At 44.8% G+C, this 25,970-nt stretch overlaps 1 protein-coding gene across 2 annotated transcripts in view; it reads right to left on the bottom strand.

Moving 5' to 3' along the window:
• Window positions 1–16,239, bottom strand: part of SCRG1 (stimulator of chondrogenesis 1) — a 42,763-nt gene extending 26,524 nt beyond the window's left edge. Inside the window, exon 1 of one of the 2 annotated variants that reach the window (XM_069977809.1) lies at window positions 16,198–16,239. In XM_069977809.1, coding sequence (XP_069833910.1) covers window positions 16,198–16,202 — 5 coding nt within the window. In that variant the 5' untranslated portion in view covers window positions 16,203–16,239. Of the gene's footprint in view, window positions 1–996; window positions 1,363–16,197 lie in introns of those variants that run through there. The other variant, XM_069977808.1, reaches the window with a different exon arrangement.
• Window positions 16,240–25,970: the final 9,731 nt, after the last annotated feature.

The following is a 25,970-nucleotide window of genomic DNA, read 5'->3' as shown; positions in this document are numbered from 1 at the left end:
CTACCTATCACTGATACTGCTGCTCCGGAGGGGGTGCAGTCAGATGAGGGGGGGCATAATCCTACCTATCACTGATACTACTGCTGCTGCTCCGGAGGGGGTGCAGTTTGGTGAGGGGGGCATTATCCCACTTGTGTCTGTGTCTGCTGCTTATATCTTTATTTTTGAGTCGGTACAATAGTTGAGAAGAAGTTCACACTCTGGAGGTCCCAGTTGTGCAGGAGATCCGTGAGGCTTGGGCGCTGATCAGCTGAGTCAGGATTCTCACATCACAGATGATAGGTGTTGTAGTAGACGTAGGAGTAAGACAAATCAATGGATAATGTGTTTCTAAGGGAATCCTCAATATATCTGATGATCTCATCTGATGAAACCCGTCATCCATTGATTAAAGTCTTACTGTTATATCTACTACAACTCCTATCATCTGTGATGTGAGAATCCTCAGCTGATCAGAGCCCAAGCCTCACGGATCTCCTGCACAACTGGACCTCCAAAGTGTGAACTTCTCATCACATACATACAGTATACATATATACACAAATAGACATACTGCAGACATACACACTGTATACATATATACACAAATAGACATACTGCAGACATACATACAGTATACATATATACACAAATAGACATACTGCAGACATACACACGGTATACATATATACACAAATAGACATACTGCAGACATACACACTGTATACATATATACACAAATAGACATACTGCAGACATACACAAACATGCAGACACAACACACCTTACATATATACATCTAATCATACTAACACACACACAGACTCACCAACATGGATACACAGATACAAAAGCATGCAGATTACACATATAAACTATCTATAGAACTACATTACATAATATACACTATATACATGATAGAAAACACACATATATATCACTCACATGCATAAACACATGACACATGTACAGACACACACTGATGACAGATAGACAAGAATATACACAAACACTCACATGTTCAGCAGGGCAGGAAGCTTCAGTCTTCTTGTCTCCATCTTCTCCCTGCCAGGCCCGGCAGCCTGCAGCCTCTCCCCATCTCCTGTGCACCGACTGCACACAGCAACAGGAGAGTCACGTGATTGCAGAGGGGAGGGGGGGATGGAGGAGGCCCTGCTGCTGCTGCTCTCGGCATCTTGTGACAGGCAGGAAGAGGGCAGCGCTGAGGCCCGGAGCTGATGTAAGGAGCCAGGTGAGCAGGGGGAGGGGAGGGCCCATGATTGCAGAAAGAACGGGCCCTGATACGGTGGTTAACTCACCCAGCAGTGTGGGAGCCAGCAGGGGGCCCCTTGAGCTCCCGATACCAGGCAGCTTCCAAACGGGAGGCCCCTCTCTGGCTTAGGGGAAGGGCCCTGCAAGAGGGAGGAGGGGGTGGGGCCCACCGGGGGATCCCCCGGCTCCCCGGTGGCCCAGTCCGACCCTGCCTGTATATATATGTACTGTATAGATGGAGTAGGGGGTCCTGTATATACATGTACTGTATAGATGGAGTAGGGGGTCCTGTATATACATGTACTGTATAGATGGAGTAGGGGGTCCTGTATATACATGTACTGTATAGATGGAGTAGGGGGTCCTGTATATACATGTACTGTATAGATGGAGTAGGGGCCCTGTATATACATGTACTGTATAGATGGAGTAGGGGGCCCTGTATATACATGTACTGTATAGATGGAGTAGGGGGCCCTGTATATACATGTACTGTATAGATGGAGTAGGGGGCCCTGTATATACATGTAATGTATAGATGGAGTAGGGGGCCCTGTATATACATGTACTGTATAGATGGAGTAGGTGGTCCTGTATATACATGTAATGTATAGATGGAGTAGGGGGCCCTGTATATACATGTACTGTATAGATGGAGTAGGGGGCCCTGTATATACATGTACTGTATAGATGGAGTAGGGGGCCCTGTATATACATGTAATGTGTAGTTGGAGTAGGGGGCCCTGTATATATATGTACTGTATAGATGGAGTAGGGGCTCCTGTATATACATGTACTGTATAGATGGAGTAGGGGGTCCTGTATATACATGTACTGTATAGATGGAGTAGGGGGCCCTGTATATACATGTACTGTATAGATGGAGTAGGGGGCCCTGTATATACATGTACTGTATAGATGGAGTAGGGGGCCCTGTATATACATGTACTGTATAGATGTAGTAGGGGGTCCTGTATATACATGTACTGTATAGATGGAGTAGGGGGCCCTGTATATACATGTACTGTATAGATGGAGCAGGGGGCCCTGTATATACATGTACTGTATAGATGGAGTAGGGGGTCCTGTATATACATGTACTGTATAGATGGAGTAGGGGGCCCTGTATATACATGTACTGTATAGATGGAGCAGGGGGCCCTGTATATACATGTACTGTATAGATGGAGTAGGGGGTCCTGTATATACATGTACTGTATAGATGGAGTAGGGAATCCTGTATATATATATATATATATATATATATATATATATATATATATATATACACATACTGTATAGATGGAGTAGGGGGTCCTGTATATACATGTACTGTATAGATGGAGTAAGGGGTCCTGTATATACATGTACTGTATAGATGGAGTAGGGGGTCCTGTATATACATGTACTGTATAGATGGAGTAGGGGGTCCTGTATATACATGTACTGTATAGATGGAGTAGGGGGTCCTGTATATACATGTACTGTATAGATGGAGTAGGGGGTCCTGTATATACATGTACTGTATAGATGGAGTAGGGGGTCCTGTATATACATGTACTGTATAGATGGAGTAGGGTGTCTACCAGTTATTACTGTGGATGTTGTGAGGCAGCTTCCCTAGCAACCATTGCTCCCTGTGAAAATGAAAGCAGTAATCCTATTGGTTGCTAAGGCTCCAACTGCCGTGTCTGCTGCAGCTAATTATATCACCTGTGTTTGCAGTGAGGAGATTTTCCCATTCATCTCTATGAGGCGCCTCTCTTTCCCCTCCCCCTCCCCTCCTGTACATCTGGCGGGGACGGGACCTTCGCAATAACCTTCCCGGGCACCCAATGTATCTGTGGGCCAAATTTGGGGTCAAACGGTTCAGGCGTTTGGAAGTCTATAGAGGACAGACAGACAGACAGACAGAAGGACAGACAGACAGACAGACAGACTTTGATTTTTATGATATAGATAATCCTTTAGTGCACACAGGTGACTGGGACTGGGTGTCTTCTTGACTAAAATGCTGCCTTCAGGAGACTGGACCTGGATTTTAAGATCTCATTTTACAATAGTTAAGAGCTGAGCTGTGATTGGCTGCTATGGGCAGATTATACCAGTTTTAATTTTACATGTTAAAAAGTTTGGGCCTATGTCTACATTACATCCAGCAAGCAATAACTAATTATAAAGTTTATTTCAAATAGATGAGCAGTCTCTTTAAAGTGAATGTACCACCACAGGTACCGTACTTTTTTTTTGCAGTACCTGCTCAACACCATCACGGGGATTCCTGCGCTGGGTGTCATTTTCTGCTTGAACACCGACCTGGCTCAGAGCACTAGGGCAGACCGCTCCCCTTGGCAGCTGGTCTCTATTAAAATCAAGCAGGGATGCGTCACCAAGGGGAAGGGTTATGGAATGTACCTGTGATGGTACATTCACTTTAATAACTAAGTAAACTTGGCTTGGGGCAAACAAGTTAAACAAGCAGTCACTTTACCTTGAAATGGGAATATATGTCTAGCTCTTACTTTTATATATATAATTTTACCTGTTCTATCTTTTTCTGTGTGTGTACACAAAAAGTGTTATGGTGACCCATTGTGTGATACTGCATGGTTTCTGATACTAGCTGTAGTAAATGAGCATAGACTGTACAAAGATCAGAATTATGACTGGAATCTTTTCTCTCTATAAGGCTTTATACAGCAGAATTGCTGTAGCTGTATGGAGACGATCTTCCTTTGACTGTAAGATATTTTAGACCTTTTTACTGTACCTTGCTGAGTTTCACAAAATGCTCTGTATTCATCTTCTGAATATATTGAAACATAAAAGCCAAGTGAGAATGAGTGCTTACATTTCACATTTGCTTAAAGTCTCTAAAAAATAACACTTAAAGGTTGCATTACTTGTAAGCCTTAATGCTTCAATATAGAACTCTTTTTTTCTTCTGCACTCAGGGAGAACCAGTAGCTTCATAGTGGATAGGCTTTTTGGCGCCACATACTTTTTTAAATATGATTTAACTACAGAGTCATCACTGCAAAATAAATATGGAAAATTGGCCAATGTAAGCAAACACAGTGTTTGGGCAGCAATGCTGTAAGTCAGGGATGGAGAACCTTCAGCCCTCCAGCTGTTGCAAAACTACAAATCCCATTATGCCACAGCTAAAGCTTTAGCTTGATGATGGGAATTTCAGTTTACCAAAAGCTGGGGGGCTGAAGGTTTTTTTTGTCAAAACAAGAGATTGCAATTTTACTCTTCTGCAATGGTGCAGTCTGAAGATGCAACTAAATGTATTAAAGTGTCTTAAACTCTATAATAAATTGCAATTTGTTAGACATGTTACTGTTGGGTTATTTTTACTTAACATTAAATTACCTTTTACCTAATCTTTGTCAATGTTTTAAAACATAGAAACATAGAAGATTGTCGGCAGTAAAAGACCACCAGGTCCATCTAGTCTGCCCTTTTAGACAACATTTTAGTGCAAGTTTTGGTGCACAACGTAGCATCTGAAGCCATGCACCTTGTCTTGGATTAAATGTATCCTGGGCTCCGGGCTGTCCACCCAACCTCTGCCCCGCACCCCCTCACACCAATGAGCATGACCAAACCCATGTCATAAGGAGAAACAAGGAAAACCACTAGAAAAAAAGGCCTCCTTCTGTGAAGTCTACATATGGTAGGTGGCCCTCTACCTGCATTCCCCATATAATAAATGTTCCCCTGTGCAGTTTTCATATAGTAGTTTTCATATAGTGTCTGTGCAATCTCCATATAGTAGATGGACCCCTCTGTTCCATCCCCCTATAGTAGATGGCCCTTTGTGTAGTGCCTCTATATTAGATGGGCCCCCTGTGTAGTCCCCTTATAGTAGATAGCTCCATGTGAAGTCCTCTAATAGTCAATGGCCCCCTGTGTAGTCCTCTTATCGTAGATGGCCTCCTGTGTAATCTCCCTATTGTAGATGGCCCTCAGTGTAGTCCCCTATATTACATGTCCCCCTGTGTAGCCCCCCTATAGTATATGTCCTCCTGTGCAGTCCCCCTATACTTACAGTAGATTGCTTCCTGTGTAGTACCCCCTATAAAAGATGGCCTGCTGTGTTCTCCCTCATAGTTAATGGCTCTCCTTGCACCCCCTCTATAGTAATATCAATATTTTCACCCGTCAGTCCCGCTCAACCAATCAGTGCACGACAGCACTGATTGGTTGAGCAGGACTGACGGGAGCTGGGAGCCTCACATGCAGCCCTGGCGCCCAGCAGATAATGTATACTGCGAGCTGCGGGTGGCGGGGTTTAAAGGGGCCAGGTTACGTACTCGCAGCAGAATGAAAATTCCGCCACGGGTATGTAACCCCATTGAACTACATGGATTTGCAGCGAATTTTGCTGGAAACTCGCAGCGTGAAATCCGCGGCGAATCCGGTACGTGTGAAGCTACCCTTATATTAATCTTTCTTTAGGTGCAGAGCGGAGTAATGTCAGTAACAAAAATGTATCTCAATGTATATTTGATTTGTCCCCTGTAACTTTCTGTGAAGTATGTCTCCACAGCTCTACCTATCCAGCAACTGTTACACAGATGTCAATTTGGGTTATCAGTCCCGCAGTCAGGCTGGGACTTACATCCTGAATACAGATGTGTGCAAGAAACAATGCTGTATAATGCAATAGAACCACTAGCCCAAACATAAAATCAACACTACACACTAGAACAGAGTTCCCCACTACTACTTTCTGAGCCGATACTTTTCTAATTGAGTGAGTTATAATAGTACTTACAAAAGTAAGTCCCTGCAACATCACAGAGAACAATATAAGTATTCAAAACCAGAAAATAACCAAAATAGTAGTATATGGTGCAACTATGACACAAAGTATTCGGTCTGGCCTATGTTGTCTATTCTGCTTTTCAGCTGTACTTGACATCTGTCCTGTAAATTGACTTTATACATATGTCTTTTTGTATTCAGTGGGGGAAACTCATCAAGGGCTTTGGGCCTATTTTTACCTGTAGGTGAATAATTAGATTTTTCACCCATTTTTGCTCTAAATTCTATTATGAACTAATATTTGACGGGCGAATATATATTTTTTAGATGCAACTTTTTTTTTAATCTGCCTGTTTACCTAAAAATTTACATAATCCAGGATTATCATTTGCGACTTATATCTGGTCAATACTAAGTGAATATGCTTGTGCATTTGTTGCAACTTTTTTAAATTCACGATGGCAGTGCTACATTTTAATAAATCAGTTGCAAGATATTGGAACAAAATATACACCAATCCTCAGTAGAAGGTCCAGCGCATTCTGATGCACACATTTCCGCCTATCTCATTAACTCCATTCTATGGCCGGGCGGATTCTGCCGTCCGCCAAAAAATGTCAATTCTTTCCACGAATGACGTAATGCATAGAATGGAGTCTATTCCACAGGCGGAGATGCACACGGCCTCGAGCGGGACGAGCGACAGAATCCGCCGGAACTTTTCAGCGCGGATTCCTCAGTGTGGACCCACCTTTACTGTGCCTCTATACTTCTGTATATAGCACCTATTCTTCTGTCCTTCTGTATACTGCCTCTATACTCCTGTATACTGTGTTGATTCTTCTGTCCTCCGGTACACTGCTGTTAAAGCCATCCTTACTCCTTATGTCCTTTGCTTCTATTTGCTATCCTTTGATACTTCATATCCCCATGTATATGTACAGTATTTGCTGATACTTTGCACAGCACACACTGCAGTCAGTACTAACTAAGAGGAGGGATGACAGAAAAGGTCACATGAGGGGAAGAGCCGTGTTAATTGTCTCTTGCACACACCACTCTCAGAGGGACCTGTATTGACTGGCATACTAAGAAGAGAGCAGGGGCCAGTCCGGAGCCCAGTTGGCGAGACGTGCACCCATCTGCTATTTTTTCTGTCTGTGCTGCTGTGCTTCCGTTTTTTTCAACTGCCACATACTGACACAATTGGCACATACAGACACCAACTATTTTTATTGGCTCTTTCTTACACTCAGTAAGTGAGGGCCAATGAAGAAAGATGTCTGCTTATCGACATAGCAGTTGCAGCAGAGCTCCACCAATTTGTTGCTGCTGCTGCGCCTGCTGTGTCACTTTAGTAAGTGGCCTGAGACCCTCCAGAGGTCTTTACGTGACCCCCAGATGGTTGTGACCCACACTACCAGTGCACTAGAAAGTCATCAGGAAGTGTCGGTAACGACCATCTGAGGGGGTCACATAAAGACTTCTGGAGGTCTTGAGCCACTTAGTAAAGTGTTGTGCAGCTTCAGTCTGCTACACAACAGCAATGGACTATAATGGACAGATGCTGCACCTTCAGGCAGTGGTGTAGCAACCATGAAAGCAGACCGTGCAACTGCTACGGGGCCCACAACCCCCCCTTAGCGAAGCATGGTCTGCCTACATAGTATACGACGGACAGCAACCCAGCAGCAGGGAAGCAGATCGCAGCAGCACCTATCACCCGCAGGCATCACACACACACACACATACTCATCATAGTCGCATCGTTCCTTCGTTCTCCCAGCTCCCCAGCACTAATGTGATGTCACTCAAGCGCCGGGAGTCTGGGAGAATGAAAGAACATGGACTGCGTGGAGGCCAGGTGAGTATGTGGGGGGTGGGGAGCCAGTACAAGATTTATGAGGCCCATACAGTTTTTTTTATTACTATTGGGCCCCATGAATCCTAGCTTTAGAACTGTGCTATTCAAAAACAAAAAGAGGAAGAAGAAAGAAGCAGTAATGGGGAAAGCTAAATAAACCAAAATTGTGAACGGAGACATAAGAAGTATGAGTGAGATCTGTACCTATGAGTTCTGTAACTTGAGATCTGTAAGTATGAGTGAGATAAGTAACTCAAAGTGATAAGGTTTTAGATCTGTATCATGCTTTCTTTTCCTAATAGAGACATGTAGCTTTGACAGGTCTATGTTGAAACCTTTTGAATGAATCCTGACAGATCTCATTGATGTACAATGGGTACATCAGATTTTTCTTTGTGTTTGACAGCATAAATACCACTGAAGAATATGATGTGGTATGAATTGGATGCTGCCATATGTTTCTCACATATTGCCAACATATATCACAAATTTTCTTCATATTAGTTGTAAACATATTCATGCAATGGAAAAAACACAGATTGTGGACCTGTGGTAGTGGAGACTACACACCACCGACCACTGATATTTGCAGAGAAGCAGCTACAGATAATTGGATTAATCATATCCTTAAAAGTGAATGATAAGAGTGTACTTTTTGCTTTAGGGTATAAACCCACACACCGTATAAGCAGCGCATTTACTGCTGCGATACGCAGCAAATACGCAGCAAATACGCAGCAAATACGCAGCAGATTAGATCTAAATAACTGAACACAGCATCAAATCTTCACCTTCACATCTGCTGCGTATTTGCTGCGTATTTGTTGCGTATCTGCTGTGTATACGCTGTGTGGGTTTGTACCCGGGGGCTAGGTTCACACTACGTATATTTGAGGCTGTATTTGTGAGGCTGTATAGCAACCAAAACCAGGAGTGGATTGAAAACACAGGAATGCTATGTTCACATAATGTTGTAATTGAGTGGATGGCCATCATTTAATGGCAAATATTTGCTGTTATTTTAAAACAACGGCTGTGGTATTGAAATAATGGCCGTTATTTACCGTTATATGGCGGCCATCCACTCAATTTCAACATTGTGTGAACAGAGCCTTTCTGTGTTTTCAATCCACTCCTGGTTTTGGTTGCTATGAGGACCTGACATGAGGACCAAATACTGCCTGAAATATACATAGTGTGAACCCAGCCCCCATATGCAGAAACATAATTCCATTCATCTTCTTGTTAACTAAACTAGAGCGGAAAACATTAAAAAGCCATATAAAACCAGGCATAATATTCATTCTACACCTTAAAAAGTGCCAGACAGGGATCTGTTCTCACTCCTTAAAAATCCCATGTGTACAGTGTGCACTAAACTGCATGAGACAGGGGGAGAAAGTTAATGAATTACGTATATGTAAAATACGTCAACGGCTCATTTCCATTCCAAGATACACTTTCTGAAAATTATGTTTTTTCCAAGAATTAACATTCACATAAAAGTGTATTATATGTTTCTCTTACATGAGTGCAATAACTTAAATAGGATAAAATAGCTGTATTGAAATTGGACTGGCTCTGACCCCTTGTCTACACAATGAATATTGTGTTCCATTTGTCTAGCACATTAATGTTCTTACTTTGAAAAGAACCCTTTTTATTGAATGTTTATTCAATATTGTAAATAAATCATAAATTGGCTATCACATTGTGTATGTATGGGTTCCAGTGGTTGGTGCCTGTAGACATACAATATTCAGTGTGTGGACCTATTGCATCACTGTGTCCATTCCAACAGTAACAAACTGAATGCAGACCAGAGTGTAATGGTTGCAGTCTGCACCCGCCGGCATACAGTCTGCCCTGGCACTCACTCCGGCTCTCATATGTGCTCTACTGTGTATTCTACTGTGAATAAAATATGGATCTATGAGATCATTGTGTTTTTATTTACACAGCATCCCAAGTTTGTCAGAATTGTGATTGGCAGTATCCTATATTTATTGTCATTTATTACACAAATGTATCTTCCAAAAGAGGGCAGTATATTCATTCATATTAAGAAAATCTGTCAAACAGCCTCTACGTATGACTGCCACACAGTAACCGAATTGCAGTATTAGTCTATCCCTAAAGAATAATGCTATGCCTAATAATGCCATATAGTATGCACATAATAATCTCAATTATCACAATAAAGGTGGTAAAATATCCAACTAATGCAAATCTTGTATCATCTGCATTAATGAGGTTTTCACTACAAAGTTTCTTACTGTTCCTAAATACTGGTCTCATACAGTGTATACATAAACATGCCATACAGTGATGCAGTTCATAGATTCATGCGTGAATATTGAGAGTGGAAATGTACTTGCACATCCAATATTGACTTTGGCTGGAGTTACTCCTGGCGCCTTCGCTACAGGGCTGCCTATAGGCATTGGGTTTTACAAGAATTGTGTTTCCTATATTCATAGCTACAGTTTATACATTTTAGCATCAAGACTGTAATTGCCTCCTCACAGTGGTCATACATTGGTGTCACAGCTTGAACTCACCAAAGGAAGGCCTCTGGTTCAGAGGAAATATGGAAATAATTTTTTAACTAAACATTTGATTTAATTATGGAACATTACATTACAGCCGGAAGATTGAGTAACAGGCCCCTTATGTACACCTTTTTTTATTGCAAAGTATGGTTTTCTCCTGTACCTTTGTATTTTTTATTTCTTTGTGTGTTTTGAAAGTTGCCGTTTTCCAACACCTCTGTGTGTGTGTGTGTGTGTGTGTGAAAACATGTAATAAAAATTATCTGATTAAAAAAAAAAAGAATGGAGACAGAAGCCTTGACTCCATTATTGTGTAGTGGCCATACCTAGTTACTGCAGCTCAGCTCACACTAAAATGAATGGAGACTGCATTGGGTTTTATAAATCCTTTGAAACAATAGCATAATTGATAAAATATTGTAAAAGGCTCATTGTGGGATAAACATCATACAATATAATGTAACATACATTATAAATAGGAATAAGGACAATATAGAAAATTGTGCAGATAAATGCATCACAAAGCACAACATTTTGCTCAATTGTTTCCACAGTTCAGCTTAGCTACATTAATAAACCTCACATTCTTTTCTATGACAAGGTAGTCTTAGCATTTTTGAATGCAGACCTTACCTGTTCCTGCTATTAAGCTCCTGTATGTTGCTTAGACCTCTCAGTAGATAGAGCTGCTTTAATGTGTGCAGAATGAGGTACAGTGCTAGTGATGGGGCCAAAGAGAAGTGCTGGGATGGGGGAGTGGGCTTACTTGACTGAGCAAGAAACATAAATGTAGCTTTGTTTCTTTGTAGCAGTGACAACTTCTTAATTCTTGCCAACATTGGCCAGGGGAAACTGGGAATAACAGGCCTCTTCATCCACATCCAATCCCTAGGACATCTATGATCATTTTACTCCCAGACCTTCACACAAGCCTTCTTTATAGATATACCAATGAAAGCAATTGATACAGCTTTTTTAGTACAGAAATAAACTACTTTGCTTAATAAAACCTATTACAGAGTTTCCTAAAATCGCTTATAGTATTGATATTTATTAATTTCTGAAAAGGGACATTTAAATGACAGTTACACTTTAAGCCTACACACTGGGCATGTGTGATTCATCTGATCTCTGCCTAAATATCCCATAGAGTGGAAATGATGGATCAAATGGTATGCTCAAAAGATATACCGCATTTTTGGCTTTATAAGACGCACCTGATGATAAGACGCACCTAGGTTTTAGAGGAGGAAAAATAGGAAAAAGCTGTTTAATGTCACACTACTCAGTGAAGGAAGTTTGTTTCATTGTGTAGTGGTGGTGATATTTAACTGCAGTTCAGCTCCTATTTAAGTGAATAGGAGCTAAACTGCAGTTACAGCTGTGTAGTATACACAATGTATCAGGTTGTTCCTGGAGCAGTGGTGCCAGAGAGTTAACCCCTTAATGAGCTGTAAAAGGCTACAGCTCTTTGAGAGTTAACTCCCTGGCACCACTGCTCCCAGAACAACCTGATACAGGGGGTCACTTATGCTGGGTTAGTGCTGCACCTCAGGTCAGCAAGAGGAAAGAGACAGCGCACAGATATGGGACATGACAAGTGTCAGCTGAAGCAGCGGGTGCAGGACATTCACTCACCCTCTCCTGTAGAAGCTGCTTCAGCTGACACTTCTCTTCTTCAGCTTCACCCTGTGGAAGGCTCCCTTGGGCACAGGCCAGCATTGTTGTCCCTTGTGGCGGTGGGAGAGCCGCAGGAGAGGCGGCTTTTTAAATTTTGCGCCACTGCATCAGTGGGTGACGGCGTGAGGAAGGCGGCATTCACTCGAGGCTGTAGGGCACCCCCCAGTGCTTATGCTGAAGGGCGAAGATGTGCCCTGTGGTGGGGAGAGGCAGCAGCTGTGCAAGTCTTGGCTGCCAGCCCCTGCATCAGCTGTGTGGCAGCTGGCCAAGGCTGGAGGACGCGGCATGGAGGAGCACCATTAGCAGGTGAATGATCAGTGGACGGCTGAGGACGAGGCTAGAGGATGTTTGCGACGCTTGCGGTCCTGGGGCTCAGACAGCTCAGTGGCACTGTCCTCTGTGGGGGGAGAGGCAAGAGCTGCGTCTATTTAAACTTGGCGGTGGCACATTCGCTTTATAAGACCCACTGACTCCCCCCCCCCCCATTTTTTTTCTATAGCAGTTTTGCAATTCTAAATGTCTATATTAACCATTAGATATTAATATATATCTTGGCATGTACAATGAAGGCCTTAATACTATATATAGAGGCACAGAGGGCAAATATACTACATGGAGGCAAAGTGGGGTCTAATTACTTTATCGATCCATAGGCTGGGCCTATCTTTTATATAGATGCACATAGGGGCCCAGCTACTATATAGATGCACAGAGAATATCATCTACTATATGAAGACACAGAGGGGCATAACTACTATATGAATAAAGAGACAGGGCCTGTTTTCTATATGGTGGCAGTATTTTTACTATATAAGGGCACTTACGGTGGCCTTTCTACTATGGAAGGGCATACAGGGGGCCTAAGTACTATTTAAGGGCCGACATTGGGCTTAAATACTACATGGAGACACAAAGAGGGCACAGTTACTGTGTAGAGAAATACAGATGAGAGGTTTGTGAGCTGAGGATGATGCCTAAACATTTCTGCAAAGAGGAGTCGTCTGGAGAAGTCTTCATGATGGTTGGGCCAGATGCGGAAGAAAAGAAAGCGTAAGAGGCTCTGACCAGAGAAGATTGTGAATCACAGGAAGTGCTGGGAATCGAAGTACAAATGAACAGACAACCCCATTGATAACTGCTGGCATTTTAGAAACATTTATTGATGAACTCTCAGGGCTGATGGTTATGAAGCACAGATTGCAGCCACTAGGAGCCTCTACACAACCATCACTTTATCTATTTATGGTACTGCCATTTACTAAAAGGTTGTCCTCTGGGAAACTACAACTCCCAGCAAATTTTTTGTATATTCTGAGAGTTGTAGTGTAACTAAAATGGAGTTGTGGGCACATATACAGTTGTATCGAGAATGGAAGCGGGTCAGCATACAGCTTCTTACTGGTTCTCCATTAATGGGTCCCCAGGATATATTTCACTGGTGAACCCTGGGTACTGCAGTCTAATACTGCTGCTGTCTATTTAATTTGTGTGATTTAGTAAGGCAGTTAGTTAGACCAAATCTCAAAGAGAGAAGCAAAAACAAATCACATATTCCAGTTTCTTTGCTGCCATGCCTAGGCATATGGATTAGCTGTTTTTCTCATCTACACATTCTTGCACCAGGAGTCGCTTATATTTCTTTAGGATCCCAAACTCAGACTTCTGTTTCATTTGCACATCTTAAACAGAGCGCCAGTAGATTAAAGTGCAACAAACTTACGGAGAGGTGCGAACCTCTTAAGTCAGGCCCATTTTTGCCTTTCCATGCACCACAAATTGAAAACTACAGAAGATATAAGCTGGTGTACATTTCTATTTACTCTAGTTTCTGCTGTTAAATTATAAAAAGCAAACCCTGCAGCTAAGCCTGGCCTACTGTCCCCTACCATTTTTCTGGTGAGTAGAAAAAGGTCACAAATTTACCACTTTTTTATGCCAATAAGCCAGCACAGTAGGTTATCCAATCTTGCTGAAAGATGGCTGTGCCAGGTATTATAAGTTTGTATGTCTCACGTTTGAACCAGGACTAATATAACCTAGCAGGTTCTGAAGAAGGACACTTCTTGAGCAGCAGCTAATTATTCAAAGTTTTCCTATTTCTTGTGGTGATCTGCCAATTTCTCGCTTCCCTTCTTTCTGCACTGCAGCGTTCTGTTACAGGCTGACTAATAATTCAGAATTTATATTTATATTGGCAGCCAGTAAATGTAAAAAGGGCAGTAAATGTCTCATAATACATATTTATTTTATGTTAATACTAGTAAAGGAGTACTTTGAAATGGGCTACAATAATTAGGAAGTGTTCGGCATGTCTGCCTATGATTTTAACCTGCTACTTGTTTATTTCACCGGCACTATAAATTAAAAACTCAGCTTGTAGTTTGAATTACACATTTGGGCCTAATACATCTTGCCAGAAATGTCAGGCAGCAATCCTTATTTTCAGCGACCAATATGTTTAAAGGTGGCAGTAAGCCAGATAATTTGTCAGAGACATTTCAAGCTTTTACCAGCATAAAATACTTTCTGTTGTGCAATGTAATTTTGACTATATTTTTGCACAGTACTTAAAGAAAGGGAACTATTGTTAAACAGCAAAAAACTGATGATTTGCTCTAACAAGCAATAGATCTTGACAGCAATTTTGTACAAAAACCTCTAATGTCATGTTATAGCAAATTATAGATTATATTATAGCACATTACAGTAAAGACAGGTAAATTAAGGGTTGGGGTGGGTAATGGGGTTAGGGTGGAGGGGCTCCCTCATAAATGCTGGTTTCTGACCAGGAAGGAACAAACTGAATATAATGAGGAAAACTCATAAAACTGCCTTTGTTCTTCATAGAAACCAATCAGAGCGTGGCTTTCATTTTTTAAGTGCTCAATACAAAAGCTGTGCTGTGATTGGTTGCTGTTGGCAACAAGGAGATTCTAGTAATGGATGGAGGATGTGTGGATTTCTTTATAAACATAAAAGATGCATTCATTTTACCAAATACTGTATGTCAACTAAAAGCTAAAATAATTTACCAATTTTTGACAAATAAAAAATAAAATGTCACCGAACATGCCGACTATAATATAGCACTGCTCCCTGCAATCCTCTGCTGCTGGGTGTGGCGCCTCCTAGTGGTTATACACTGATGCCATTTCCTTACACATTATGGGCACATATAGGGATGATGGACATTTATGACGTGGTGGGGGAGCTTGCGTGCCTTGGTGATCCATTGAGCTAAGCTGGCGGGAGTAGTACTCCTGGCGGGGTCAACCGTGCCAGACAGGTCCATGGGGAGAGGCCAGACTAAGCAAGGCACCCAAAAAAAAAGGGCTGGTATCATAGAAATAAAAAAAAAAAAAAATACAATGATCATATACTACAATACATCTAGCACACTCACTACACATATCAGTCAGCAGGATACACTACATACATTGCTATTCTCATCTGCTTTTATTGTTGTTGACTGATGAACCTTGTAATAGGCAAGCAGGAGATGGCAGGACCCCTGCACCTAAGATTCCTGTCCACCACTAAGCTCTGTCTGCATTTCTGGGATTCCTTGTTCCCCGCTCGCTTTTGCTGCTATTCCACGCGGCAGCGAGCGGGTAAGTCCGGGGAGGGTTGGGGGGGAGCTGTGAGGGAGCTGCAGGGGGGCTGCCTGGGTGATCGCTAGATTGTCTGGGCAGCCCATAGCATACAGCAGCATCTGCTGCCGATGCTCCTATTCCACAGAGCGACGGCAGAAGATCGTTGCTGTATCAGTCGTTTGTTTTTCAACATGTTGAAAAACAAACGACTGCAACGATCAGCCGGCATGAACGATGTCTGCTGATCGTTGCCTTCTATTCCACGGGAAGATTATTGGCCGTAACAGCCGATATTGGCTGAATACGGCTGATAATCGTTTCCGTGGAATAGGGCCTTTACTATGTTGGTAAGTGCAGGGAGGGTGCTGTGCTGGGGAAAACCGTCTGTTAAAGGGGTTGGCCACTTTATAGTAAAAAAAGGTCAGTACAAAGTATTAGTAAGTGTGCTAAATGTATATACTGACAGCAGCTCACTGTGTACCTCATAGAGCTAAAATCAGACTCCCCTTCACCAGGCTGGGCTGCCCTGCTCTGTTTTGTTTCAGTCCACAAAATGTCTGACATGGAGGAGCATGTGACCATGCCCTGTCCACTGTGTTCTCCATAGACATATACAGGCTCAGTGGTGGACACTGGGGGGCGGGGCCTGGTCACATGCTCCTCCATGTAAGCAATCTTATGGACCAAAACACCACAGAGTAGGGCAGCCCAGCCTGGATGAGGGGAGTGTGATATTAGCTCTATGAGGTACACAGGAAGCTGCTGTCAGTATATACAGTGAGTACACTTACTAAAACTGTACACTGAGCAATTTTATTATAAAGTGGCCAACCCCTTTAAGCTGTTCATGGATTGGCCCACTTAGTACACCGACCCATCCCTGTTGGTGGAGTTTCTAGGCAGTCACCTCCCCCCCAGCTATCACAAATAACTTTTTTAAGTGCTTTTACATTGCTGTTGTTTTGGAGGTGATTATCAGCATAAAAATTTGGATTACAATTTTTATTTAGTTGCTCTATTTTCTGTTGCATATGTGTGGGAACCACCATCTACTTTCCTTTCTTTCTTTCTTGAAATCATGTATGTTTCGCACGGGAGCCATGCTAGTAGAACTACGGCTAGTAGGAATAGAAGCACAGCTCCTGTGTGAAACAGCTGTCACTTCAATTGCAATCAGTAAGGTCCTGGCGTCCTCTCATATTGCACAACCCACATGGATGTTTTAACCTCTTAAGGACGGAGCCAATTTTAGTTTTTGCGTTTGCAATGGCAGACTTAGTTTTTGCATAAAATATGCTGCGAAACCAGAAAAAAATTATATGCGCTGTGAAGTTTTTTCTTTTTTACGCTGTTTGTCCTATGGAAAAACTGACATGTTATACATGTTCCTCAAGTCAGTACAATTAAAACAATATGCAACTTGCATAACTTTTATATTATTTGATGGCTTTTAAAAAAATAAAACCTTCTACAGAAAAAAAAAGTTCCTTAAAATTGCTCGTGCTCGCTCAGCTGTCAGCCAGTGACTCTGATTGCAGATGAGTCTTGCGCGCTCTTGACAAAATGCCGGATGGGCACACAATGGGCCATCGCTGTATGTGCTCGCAGACGCTCTCCGTCCCTTGATATTGTTTTTATCGGTTCAATAAAAGTACAAAGCACCAGAAGATGCGGTGTTGCCCTATTAACACTGCCAGTGTCGGACTGGGGTACCTGGGGCCCACCAAAGGGAATGATCCTTGGGGCCCACCAATATAGAACCAGTAAGTAAGTAAGTGGTTACAGGCAACGTGGGCTGGTTACAGGCAACGTTGGCTGGTTACAGGCAACGTGGGCTGGTTACAGGCAACGTGGGCTGGTTACGGGCAATCTGCTGTGTTTACAGACAATCTGGGATGGTTACAGGAAATGTGGGGTGGTTACGGGCAACCTGCAGTGCTTACAGACAATCTGGGGTGGATACGGTGCAACGTGGGGTGGTTACGGGCAACCTGCAGTGCTTACAGACAATCTGGGGTGGTTACGGGCAACGTGGGGTGGTTACGGGCAACCTGCAGTGCTTACAGACAATCTGGGGTGGTTACGGGCAATGTGGGGTGGTTACGGGCAACCTGCAGTGCTTACTGACAATCTGGGGTGGTTACGGGCAACGTGGGGTGGTTACGGGCAATGTGGGGTGGTTACGGATAAACTGAAGTTCTTATAGGCAATCTGGGGTGGATACCTGTTATCTGGCATGGGCACCGCAATCTGGAGGGGGTCATTGGCAATTTGGGGTGGTCAGAGGCGTCGTGGCGTGGTCAGAGGCGACGTGCGGTGGTCAGAGGCGACGTGCGGTGGTCAGAGGCGACGTGCGGTGGTCAGAGGCGACGTGCGGTGGTCAGAGGCGACGTGCGGTGGTCAGAGGAATCGTGGCGTGGTCAGAGGCATCGTGGCGTGGTCAGAGGCAACGCGCGGTGGTTACGTGCAATCTGGGGGGGGGGTTACATGTAATCTGGCATGATTACGGGGAACCTGGGGGGTTATGTGCAACCTGGAAGGGTTACAGACAATCTGGGATTGTTACTGATAAACTGAAGTGCTTATAGGTAATCTGGGGTGGGTACATGTAATTTGGGGTGGTTACGGGCAATCGGGAGGGGGTCACTGGCAATTTGTGGTGGTTACGGGCAACGTGCGGTGGTTACGGGCAACGTGCGGTGGTTACGGGCAACGTGCGGTGGTTACGGGCAACGTGCGGTGGTTACGGGCAACGTGCGGTGGTTACGGGTAATCTGGGGAGGGGTTAGGGGTAATTTGGGAGTAAACTGCAATTATTACTATAATAAAAAGTGTGTGTTTTATTTTTTTGTATGTTTGTCACTTTTTCTACTTTACATATTCATTTTCACTGTATTACTATGATTACTGTGATATTTCCTATCTCAGTAATCATAGTTCAGTGACAGAGACCAAATTGGTCTCTGTCACTTTAAATTTTCAGAGTTGGCTGGTTGTGAAGCGCATGCGCACTTCATAACCAGCCAGGACGTCGAGGAGGAAGGAGCTCCGTGGATCCGGTGAGTATATGGGGAAGGGGGGGTGACTGGGGGACAGGGGTGACAGGGGGGGTGGGGGGCGACTTGGGGGGTGGGGGGACATCACTTTTTATCCCCTGTCACCAATCATTCATGGTGACAGGGGATAAAAAGTGCCAGGAGCACATGGTACAAGCGATCAGCGGTATATAGTATATACCGCTGATCGCTTGTATCGGGACCAAACAGGGGGGTCCCCGATGACTGCCCCATGCTCTCCGCTACCTCCGGTGGCGGAGAGCATGGGGCTTTCATTCATTTTAACTTTTACATCGCTGTGAACCGACATTAGTCGGTTCACAGCGATGGCGGCGGCCATCTTGGAAATGATGGCCGCCGGGGGAGGGGGGTTAGTGATCGCCCTACTAGGGGGGGCTGATCTGAGGTCTGGGGGACACTTATTTCATCTCCCCCCGCCGTAGATTCACGGCGGGGGGAGATGAAAGGAGGCGGCGGCATCGGTAATCTCCTTTACCGACGGCCGGCGCTATAACGTTAATAGCGGCGATCGTCGGTAAGGGGGGGGGGGCCGGGACGGACCCCACACACTGCCCCAACCCCTCAGCTACCTCCGGTAGCCGGGGGGATGGGGTGGGGGCCGTCCCGGCCCCGCAGCCTTATTCTCTGCCATCGCCGTAAAAAGCTGATGGCAGCAGAATAAGGACCATTAGTGACCACCGTAGAAAGCCGTATCGGCGGTCACTAAGGGGTTAAGTGCTTCCCACTTTATTTGCGGGGAGCTGGTATCTGAACTGTGGTCAGTTGCAAACCGGCTTATTGCCGTTTTCAATTCCCCAAGACACAACAAGTCATTAAGCAGCGACTCATTGAGTCTCCAGGTGTACGATTTTTCAGAGGCCTGGGGTAGAGAGAGTTTGTAATGGACAGGTGCGTGGTCGGGGAGGAGGATATTGCCAATGGAAGTTGAGCTTATCCTATCCAGCAAGTGGTGGTGGAGGAAAATATAATCTATTCTACTGTAAGTGTGGTGCACATTGAAGTAATGTGTGTAGTCGCGGGTGTCCGGGTGGGTCAGTCACCAGCTATCACAAAGATGCATCGCATAAAGATCTTTTTTGATTTTGTTACGTTTGCTGCAGGGAAACGAGGACAGGCCCGAGGACACGTTCAGTGACGGCACAAGCGGAGCATTCAAGTCTCCACACAAAATCAGGTGGCCTTGTTTGAAGACATTAAGGTCATCCAAAGTCTTAGCTAAGAACGTTTGCTGACCTTGGTTTGGAGCATAGACACTAGCTATCGTATAGAGTTGGTTGGCTATTGTGCAGCGCAGAAAGACATAGCGCGCCTCAGAGTCTGTCCTCGTCTCCAGAATTTGGCACAGTAGAGATTTGTGCAATAATATTGCCTCCTTCGTCTTCTCCTGGATCTCTGCGGCCTTGGGGGCTGGAACCGGTAGGTATTCTGGGATGAAGAGGCTTCTGGTTGCCATCCCGCCGCCATAGGATTTTGCAGGATCGCCTCCCACTCCGGTAGCATAACATGGGGGAGCTTAAGGGTCTGCAGGAAGGTTGGCAGATCTGCTGGGAAGCGCAGGGTCGCAGTCTTATCATTGCTCCGGGCAAACAAGGCGAAGGGGAACCCCCACCGGTATGTGATATTGCGGTCCGGGAAGAATAGAAGTTTGGCCCCATCGAAGTCCACTTCAGGGAGAAGGCGAGCTTTTTTGTTGGATCACCACTTTGCGGCCTCAGAGCCCTATGAGCCCGGTCGATTTCTATGTGAGTTTCTGGTGAGCGGCCAAGTAGCATGTTGAAGACGCCTAAAAAGGTTGGAAGCAAATCCACTGCACGTGTCGCCTTGGGGAGGCCACGGATCCGGATATTGTTTTGTTTGTTGCGATTTTCGAGGTTGTCCATGTGCGCAAAGATTTGCTGTTGTTGAGAAGAGTGAGTTGAAATCTGGGTTTGCATTTCTGCAAGCGACTGCTGGACAGAAGATTGAAAGGTTTCAAGGTCATGCACTTGAGTCTGCAAAGTGGAAATGTCCGCTTTGACTATTCCCAGGTCTTGTTTCCAAGCAGTCTTTAACCCTCCGTCACATACAATAGGCCTGACAGGCACATCTCTTTTACTTTCATTTCTCCTTCCTCACCAGATTGTGAGGAAATCCCCTCCCTCCAGGTAGTCTCCTGTCTCTAGCAGCTCTGTGAAACCTCATACCACAGTTGGATTGCAGAGCTTCAGGAGGACAGATATAACTGCGCTAATCTCTCAAGCTCATTGTATGTGAACACGTCACACTCAATAAGCTTGGCATTTTATGTTTTTATTCATCACAATTATTTATTTAGCTTGTTTTATGAATGTATAGCACAAAGTGTGAGGATATTTCATAGAAATAAGACAGATTAAAAAAAAAAGTGTGCTGCTCAGGATTCCGCCCAGAAGAGGATAGTGAAAATTCACCACCTGCACCACCTCCCAAAATAAGGAGATGCACCACCTGCACCACGGAAAGCGGAATCAGAAGGCTTTCTAATTATGAATGTCACAAATGTCATAATGCAATCTGCCTGACACATGCAAAAATGAAGTGGAATTCTTGCTCTTTGCTCTGCAAGTGTAATTTTTCTGGGGAAACTTCAGGAACTAATTCTGATTGAATATGTGTTTAATAGTACTTAAGGTACCCTAAAATTAAGTTTGTTTCTATAAATTTTCTTTGTAGAGTTTTTTGAACGGGGGGAGTCGAACTGGGGACTATTTGTCGGGAGTTTTGAAATGTTTGTATTTCAGAGTTATTAGTTTTATGTTAAGTAAATGTTTTTTTTTCACCTGATTATGTGTAGTCTCTTTTATTACCTCCCTATAAAGGTCACTGATCACTTTTAGAGCACTGAAATTGCAAACATTAGATATTATAGGTATTTTTCTAGCCTGCGCCTGTCACATTGTATGTGAACTCGTTAGACCCAATATTGTATGTGACGGAGGGTTAAATCTAGCGCCATAGTCTCAATATCTTGTTTAGAGGGCAGAAAGGCTAACAGGGCCTGCAGCTCTGGGTGAGCACTAAGGATGGTAGCTGCTTCACCTTGAGGCAATGCTGTTGACATTTGTGGTGACTGGGGGCTGTGTGAGGAAGTCCCAGCCTCATCATTCATTACCGTCTTGGTTGCCACACAGGCTGGGAGCAGGCCAGGACAGGACAGGACAGCGAAGTCATTGTGGAGGCCGGTGAACGTGTGGCAAGTGGACCTGGAGCCACTGGATAGTCTGTCATGGGCCGTGCAGTAGGGCCAGGAGTGTCTGAGGTTATATATAGTACCCCACGGGTGGCAGGGGTATGGAGAGTCTCTGGGTCGTGCCCACTATGAGAGACACGGGCAGACAAAGCTTGGGGCTGCAGAGCCTCTGTGGCCGGGGGGATGTGCGTTGCAGTCACTGTGTGGCTACCTGGGGAGGCAGGGGTTAATCGGGAGATTGGTGCCGCAGGTGCTGTGTGTGACTGTGAGATGCTCAGTCTCCTCACCACAGATATAGGGATTCTGCTGTGTGATTGAGCCTCCAGGCTATAATTTGCAGCGGTGTCCGGTTGTGGTGCTGGCGGTGTGGAGAGGAATGAGCGGCACGTGTGGGGAAAATAGCTCCCTCACCAGTCCCTCACCAGTCTGCGGATTAGAGTCTGGGTCCCGCGGCTGCATCTCAGTCCCACAGCCACTGCTCTGATCTGCCGGTCCCTGGCGCAGCGGTGTGGCGTCTCTCTCCCCCAACGGCTCTCGCTGTTCCCCGCTCACTTCCTGAGGGGCCACGCTGTTCCCCGCTCACTTCCGCTCCTAGGGCCACACTGTGGCACAGGGGTCTCACGTGTGGCCGGGGCCAGGGCCGGCGTCAGCACAGGGCTTACCCGGGCAAGTGCCGGGGCCCTCACTGCCTCTAGTGGCCCAGAGAAGGAGAGGGGCCCTGTGTTTTAATACTCAGCCTACTCACTGTAGTGCAGGGTGAGCCCCGAACACCAGAACACACAGGAGACGGAGCAGGACCTGCACAGTTTGGTGAAAAGGTTAAGGACCTGATCACATGACCCAAAGGTCCTCAACATTACAGTGTGAAGATCAGCCTGGCAGAGAGGAAGATGGAGAATACTGAGCTATAAGTGCCGTGTGTCAGTGTCTGAATGTGTCAGTGTCTGTCAAACTGTCAGTCAGTGTCAGTCAGTCAATGTCTGTGCCAGTAACGCGTGTTTGTGTATGTTAGTGTTGTCTCAAGTGTTCATGCATAGTGGATAAATGAGGGGCCCCCTAAAGCTCTGTTGCCCGAGGGCCTGCAAAAACCTGGATCCGGCCCTGGCCGGAGCTGTGATCGGTCGGCGTGCTGCCTCTCCCTGCCGGGTCTGTTTACTCTCCTGTGTGCACAGCCCGAGGGCAGGCTGGAGAGAGGTGAGAAATAATTGGAAATCGGGGTGTGAGGGGTCTGGGGTGCTGGCAGCACCTTCTTATTTGTTTTCTGTCTCTTCAGCAACCTGTAGAAGCGATATAAACCCCTAATTGCTCAGGCCTGGTACGGAGCTCCTGCTCCATGCTGCCTTCTCCTTGCATGGCTAGCCACGCCCCCACACATCATTATTTTAACACCCGTTCTTAAGAACAGCATCTGGAAATAAAAGCTGTTCACAAAATGTAAAGTGCAGCTGCGGCCGCACATTACAATAAAGTGGATGGTTAATTGATTTTCGGGCACACCCCACGGTGCCCACAAGTCAATGTTAAAAAAAGAACATTCCTGCAGCCGATACAGAGGTCAAACGTCCTGAATGCAGCCCAGTTACCGGCAATTTAACAGTGTCCGTTGTTATGCAATGGATGCTGTTAAACGCTGTGTGAACATAGCCTTAGTGCTAAACTTTTATTTTACTACAGCAATGTGACAAATAAAGACTAAGGGGGAAATTTATCAAACATGGTGAAAGTGAAACTGGCTTAGTTGCCCCTAGCAACCAATCAGATTCCAACTTTCATTTTCTAAAGAGTCTGTGAGGAATGAAAGGTGGAATCTGATTGGTTGCTAGGGGCAACTGAGCCAGTTTCACTTTACACCATGTTTGATAAATCTCCCCCTAAGTTCTCATTAGCTGTTATGGGCAACAAAGAAAATGTTATTATAACACAGCTTGAACCAACCCCCCTTGCCCTATGGTGCTTATGTGCAGGAGAGCAGTGGCTGGATGGCAAGATGTGCCCTGTACTACACAATGGGTTTAGGCTGAGAACAAACTCATACCCTATATCCCAGCAAGGAGATGGTGTCTAGAACCACCACTCCCAGCATCCCGCCTCTCTATATGTTGAACCTGTGCACCCCGTGCTTCAGCATGAAGAGAGGGGTTTAGGGTATGGGCTGCACAGACAGACTAAACACTCTGGGAGTTGTAGTCCTAATTTTGCTACTTATACTCTTAAAGTCTAACTATCATAGATACGGTGGTCAGACCTCCAGCCTATGTCTAGGAGATAACAAGCCGAGACAGGAATGCGCTTTAAGGACCTTTGGTCTGATGCTGGCTTCTATTTAGACCCCACTAACACAATTGTGGGAGCAGGGGTCAGTGCAACCAAGCACTAGGTGGCATAATCACGAGATGCAGTACAGGAGGAAAATGTCTGTCCAGTGGTAGCTCTACCCTTGCCAGTCTGTGTCAGAACACAAGTCCAAAATGGCTAACCAAGAAAGGACCTTACAGGTCTGGTGCAACTAGGCCCCCTGATGTGGTGGCCCCATAGCGGCTTCTATGACAGTAGTTCTGCCCATGATTATGAAGTAAGATTGCAATACTGATCTTCTCTTTTAGAGTCTCTCATACACAATTAACTTATCCAGCTGAGGGTCCGTTTACATGACCCAATATTTGTCCGTTTGCGGCTGCACAGATGTTCGGCTGATAGCAATAGATTTCAGCGCCCACACTAAAGATTCCATCAACTAACGAGAAGCCGCTTTCCTGCTCTTCGACTGATTGCTTTCAGATCACTTGTAGAGCTGTCAAGATTGCGATCTCTACTGCAGCCAACTCCAGGCTCCGTTTCTTATAGGACCACAGCTTTGTTATTAAAAAAAGGTGCCCATACACAGTCAATATATCTTGGCTATATGTTCATTTGGCCATCAGTTATTTCTGCTGTTAACCCCAGACATATATTAAGCTCAGCAAATGTCGATGTGCTGTGAATGTGGAGAGGGGAGGTAAGCAGACAGTTGTTTCTGAACACAAGAGGTTTGGGTACTTGAAATCCAACATGCTTGACCCTTCTGAGGGTCGGAAGGCACCCATATACATTAAATGGTCAGCTGGTTCTGCCAAAATCTTCTACATACAGTAAGTATAGCAATGCCTTGTTTTAAAGTGTCACTGTAGTTATAACTTTCACAATCTAAATCAACAGTAAATGTGATATAAAGCTTTTTTTCAAAGAGTCTACACACAGGAAGTCCCGTGATTCCCAGGCCATCTGAGAAGGGAGTCATGATTAACGCTCCTGAATTTCGTGATTTCGCTACTGAAGATGGAAAGAGGCTTTTCGAAACGCGTCTAGCACAATTTGGTGGACAACTACTCCCATCATACATTTTACAAGGCAATTCTAACTGCGATTTTGCTACGTCTCTGGTGGGAATTCTCCTATGCCTAAGAGCGGCCAATCACCTGTACAAACCCACGGCGGATATCGCGTGCTGTGGCCACGGCATGGGGTTTGGAAGATCACACGCTGATTACCATCCAGCTTCGGCTGAACAGTTTTTTTGCTCTGCTCTTAGGAACTTTATCTGTGAATACTAATCACCTATCCGGCCAGAAAGTGCAACGAATAATGAGTAATACCATCTTACACAGCTAAACAACTGACCAGCCATCGATCACAGTAATCTAAAGGGGGAACCTGCTAACTCCACTCCCTCCCTTAGCTAAAACTTACATGATACAAAATTAAATAAGACACACACACATTTTGGCAAAGATTAGCAGCGTATGCTGCATTTTATTACAACTTAAATACACATGGGGAGGCCCGACACAAATCACGCCCTCCTTTTCCCAGGGAACCAAAGTGAGGGTGAGGGTTACCCACCAAGGCAATCCCTCCCCCATTGACCGCGGCCTGCCACCTAGCAGAACCGAGCCAAGGGGCCCCAAACCAAATGGAACCAACTGGATGAAA

Source organism: Dendropsophus ebraccatus, chromosome 7, assembly GCF_027789765.1.
Source record: "Dendropsophus ebraccatus isolate aDenEbr1 chromosome 7, aDenEbr1.pat, whole genome shotgun sequence".
NCBI lineage: Eukaryota > Metazoa > Chordata > Amphibia > Anura > Hylidae > Dendropsophus > Dendropsophus ebraccatus.
Note: the sequence above shows the minus strand (reverse complement) of the source record. Positions and strands in the feature narration are given on the sequence as shown.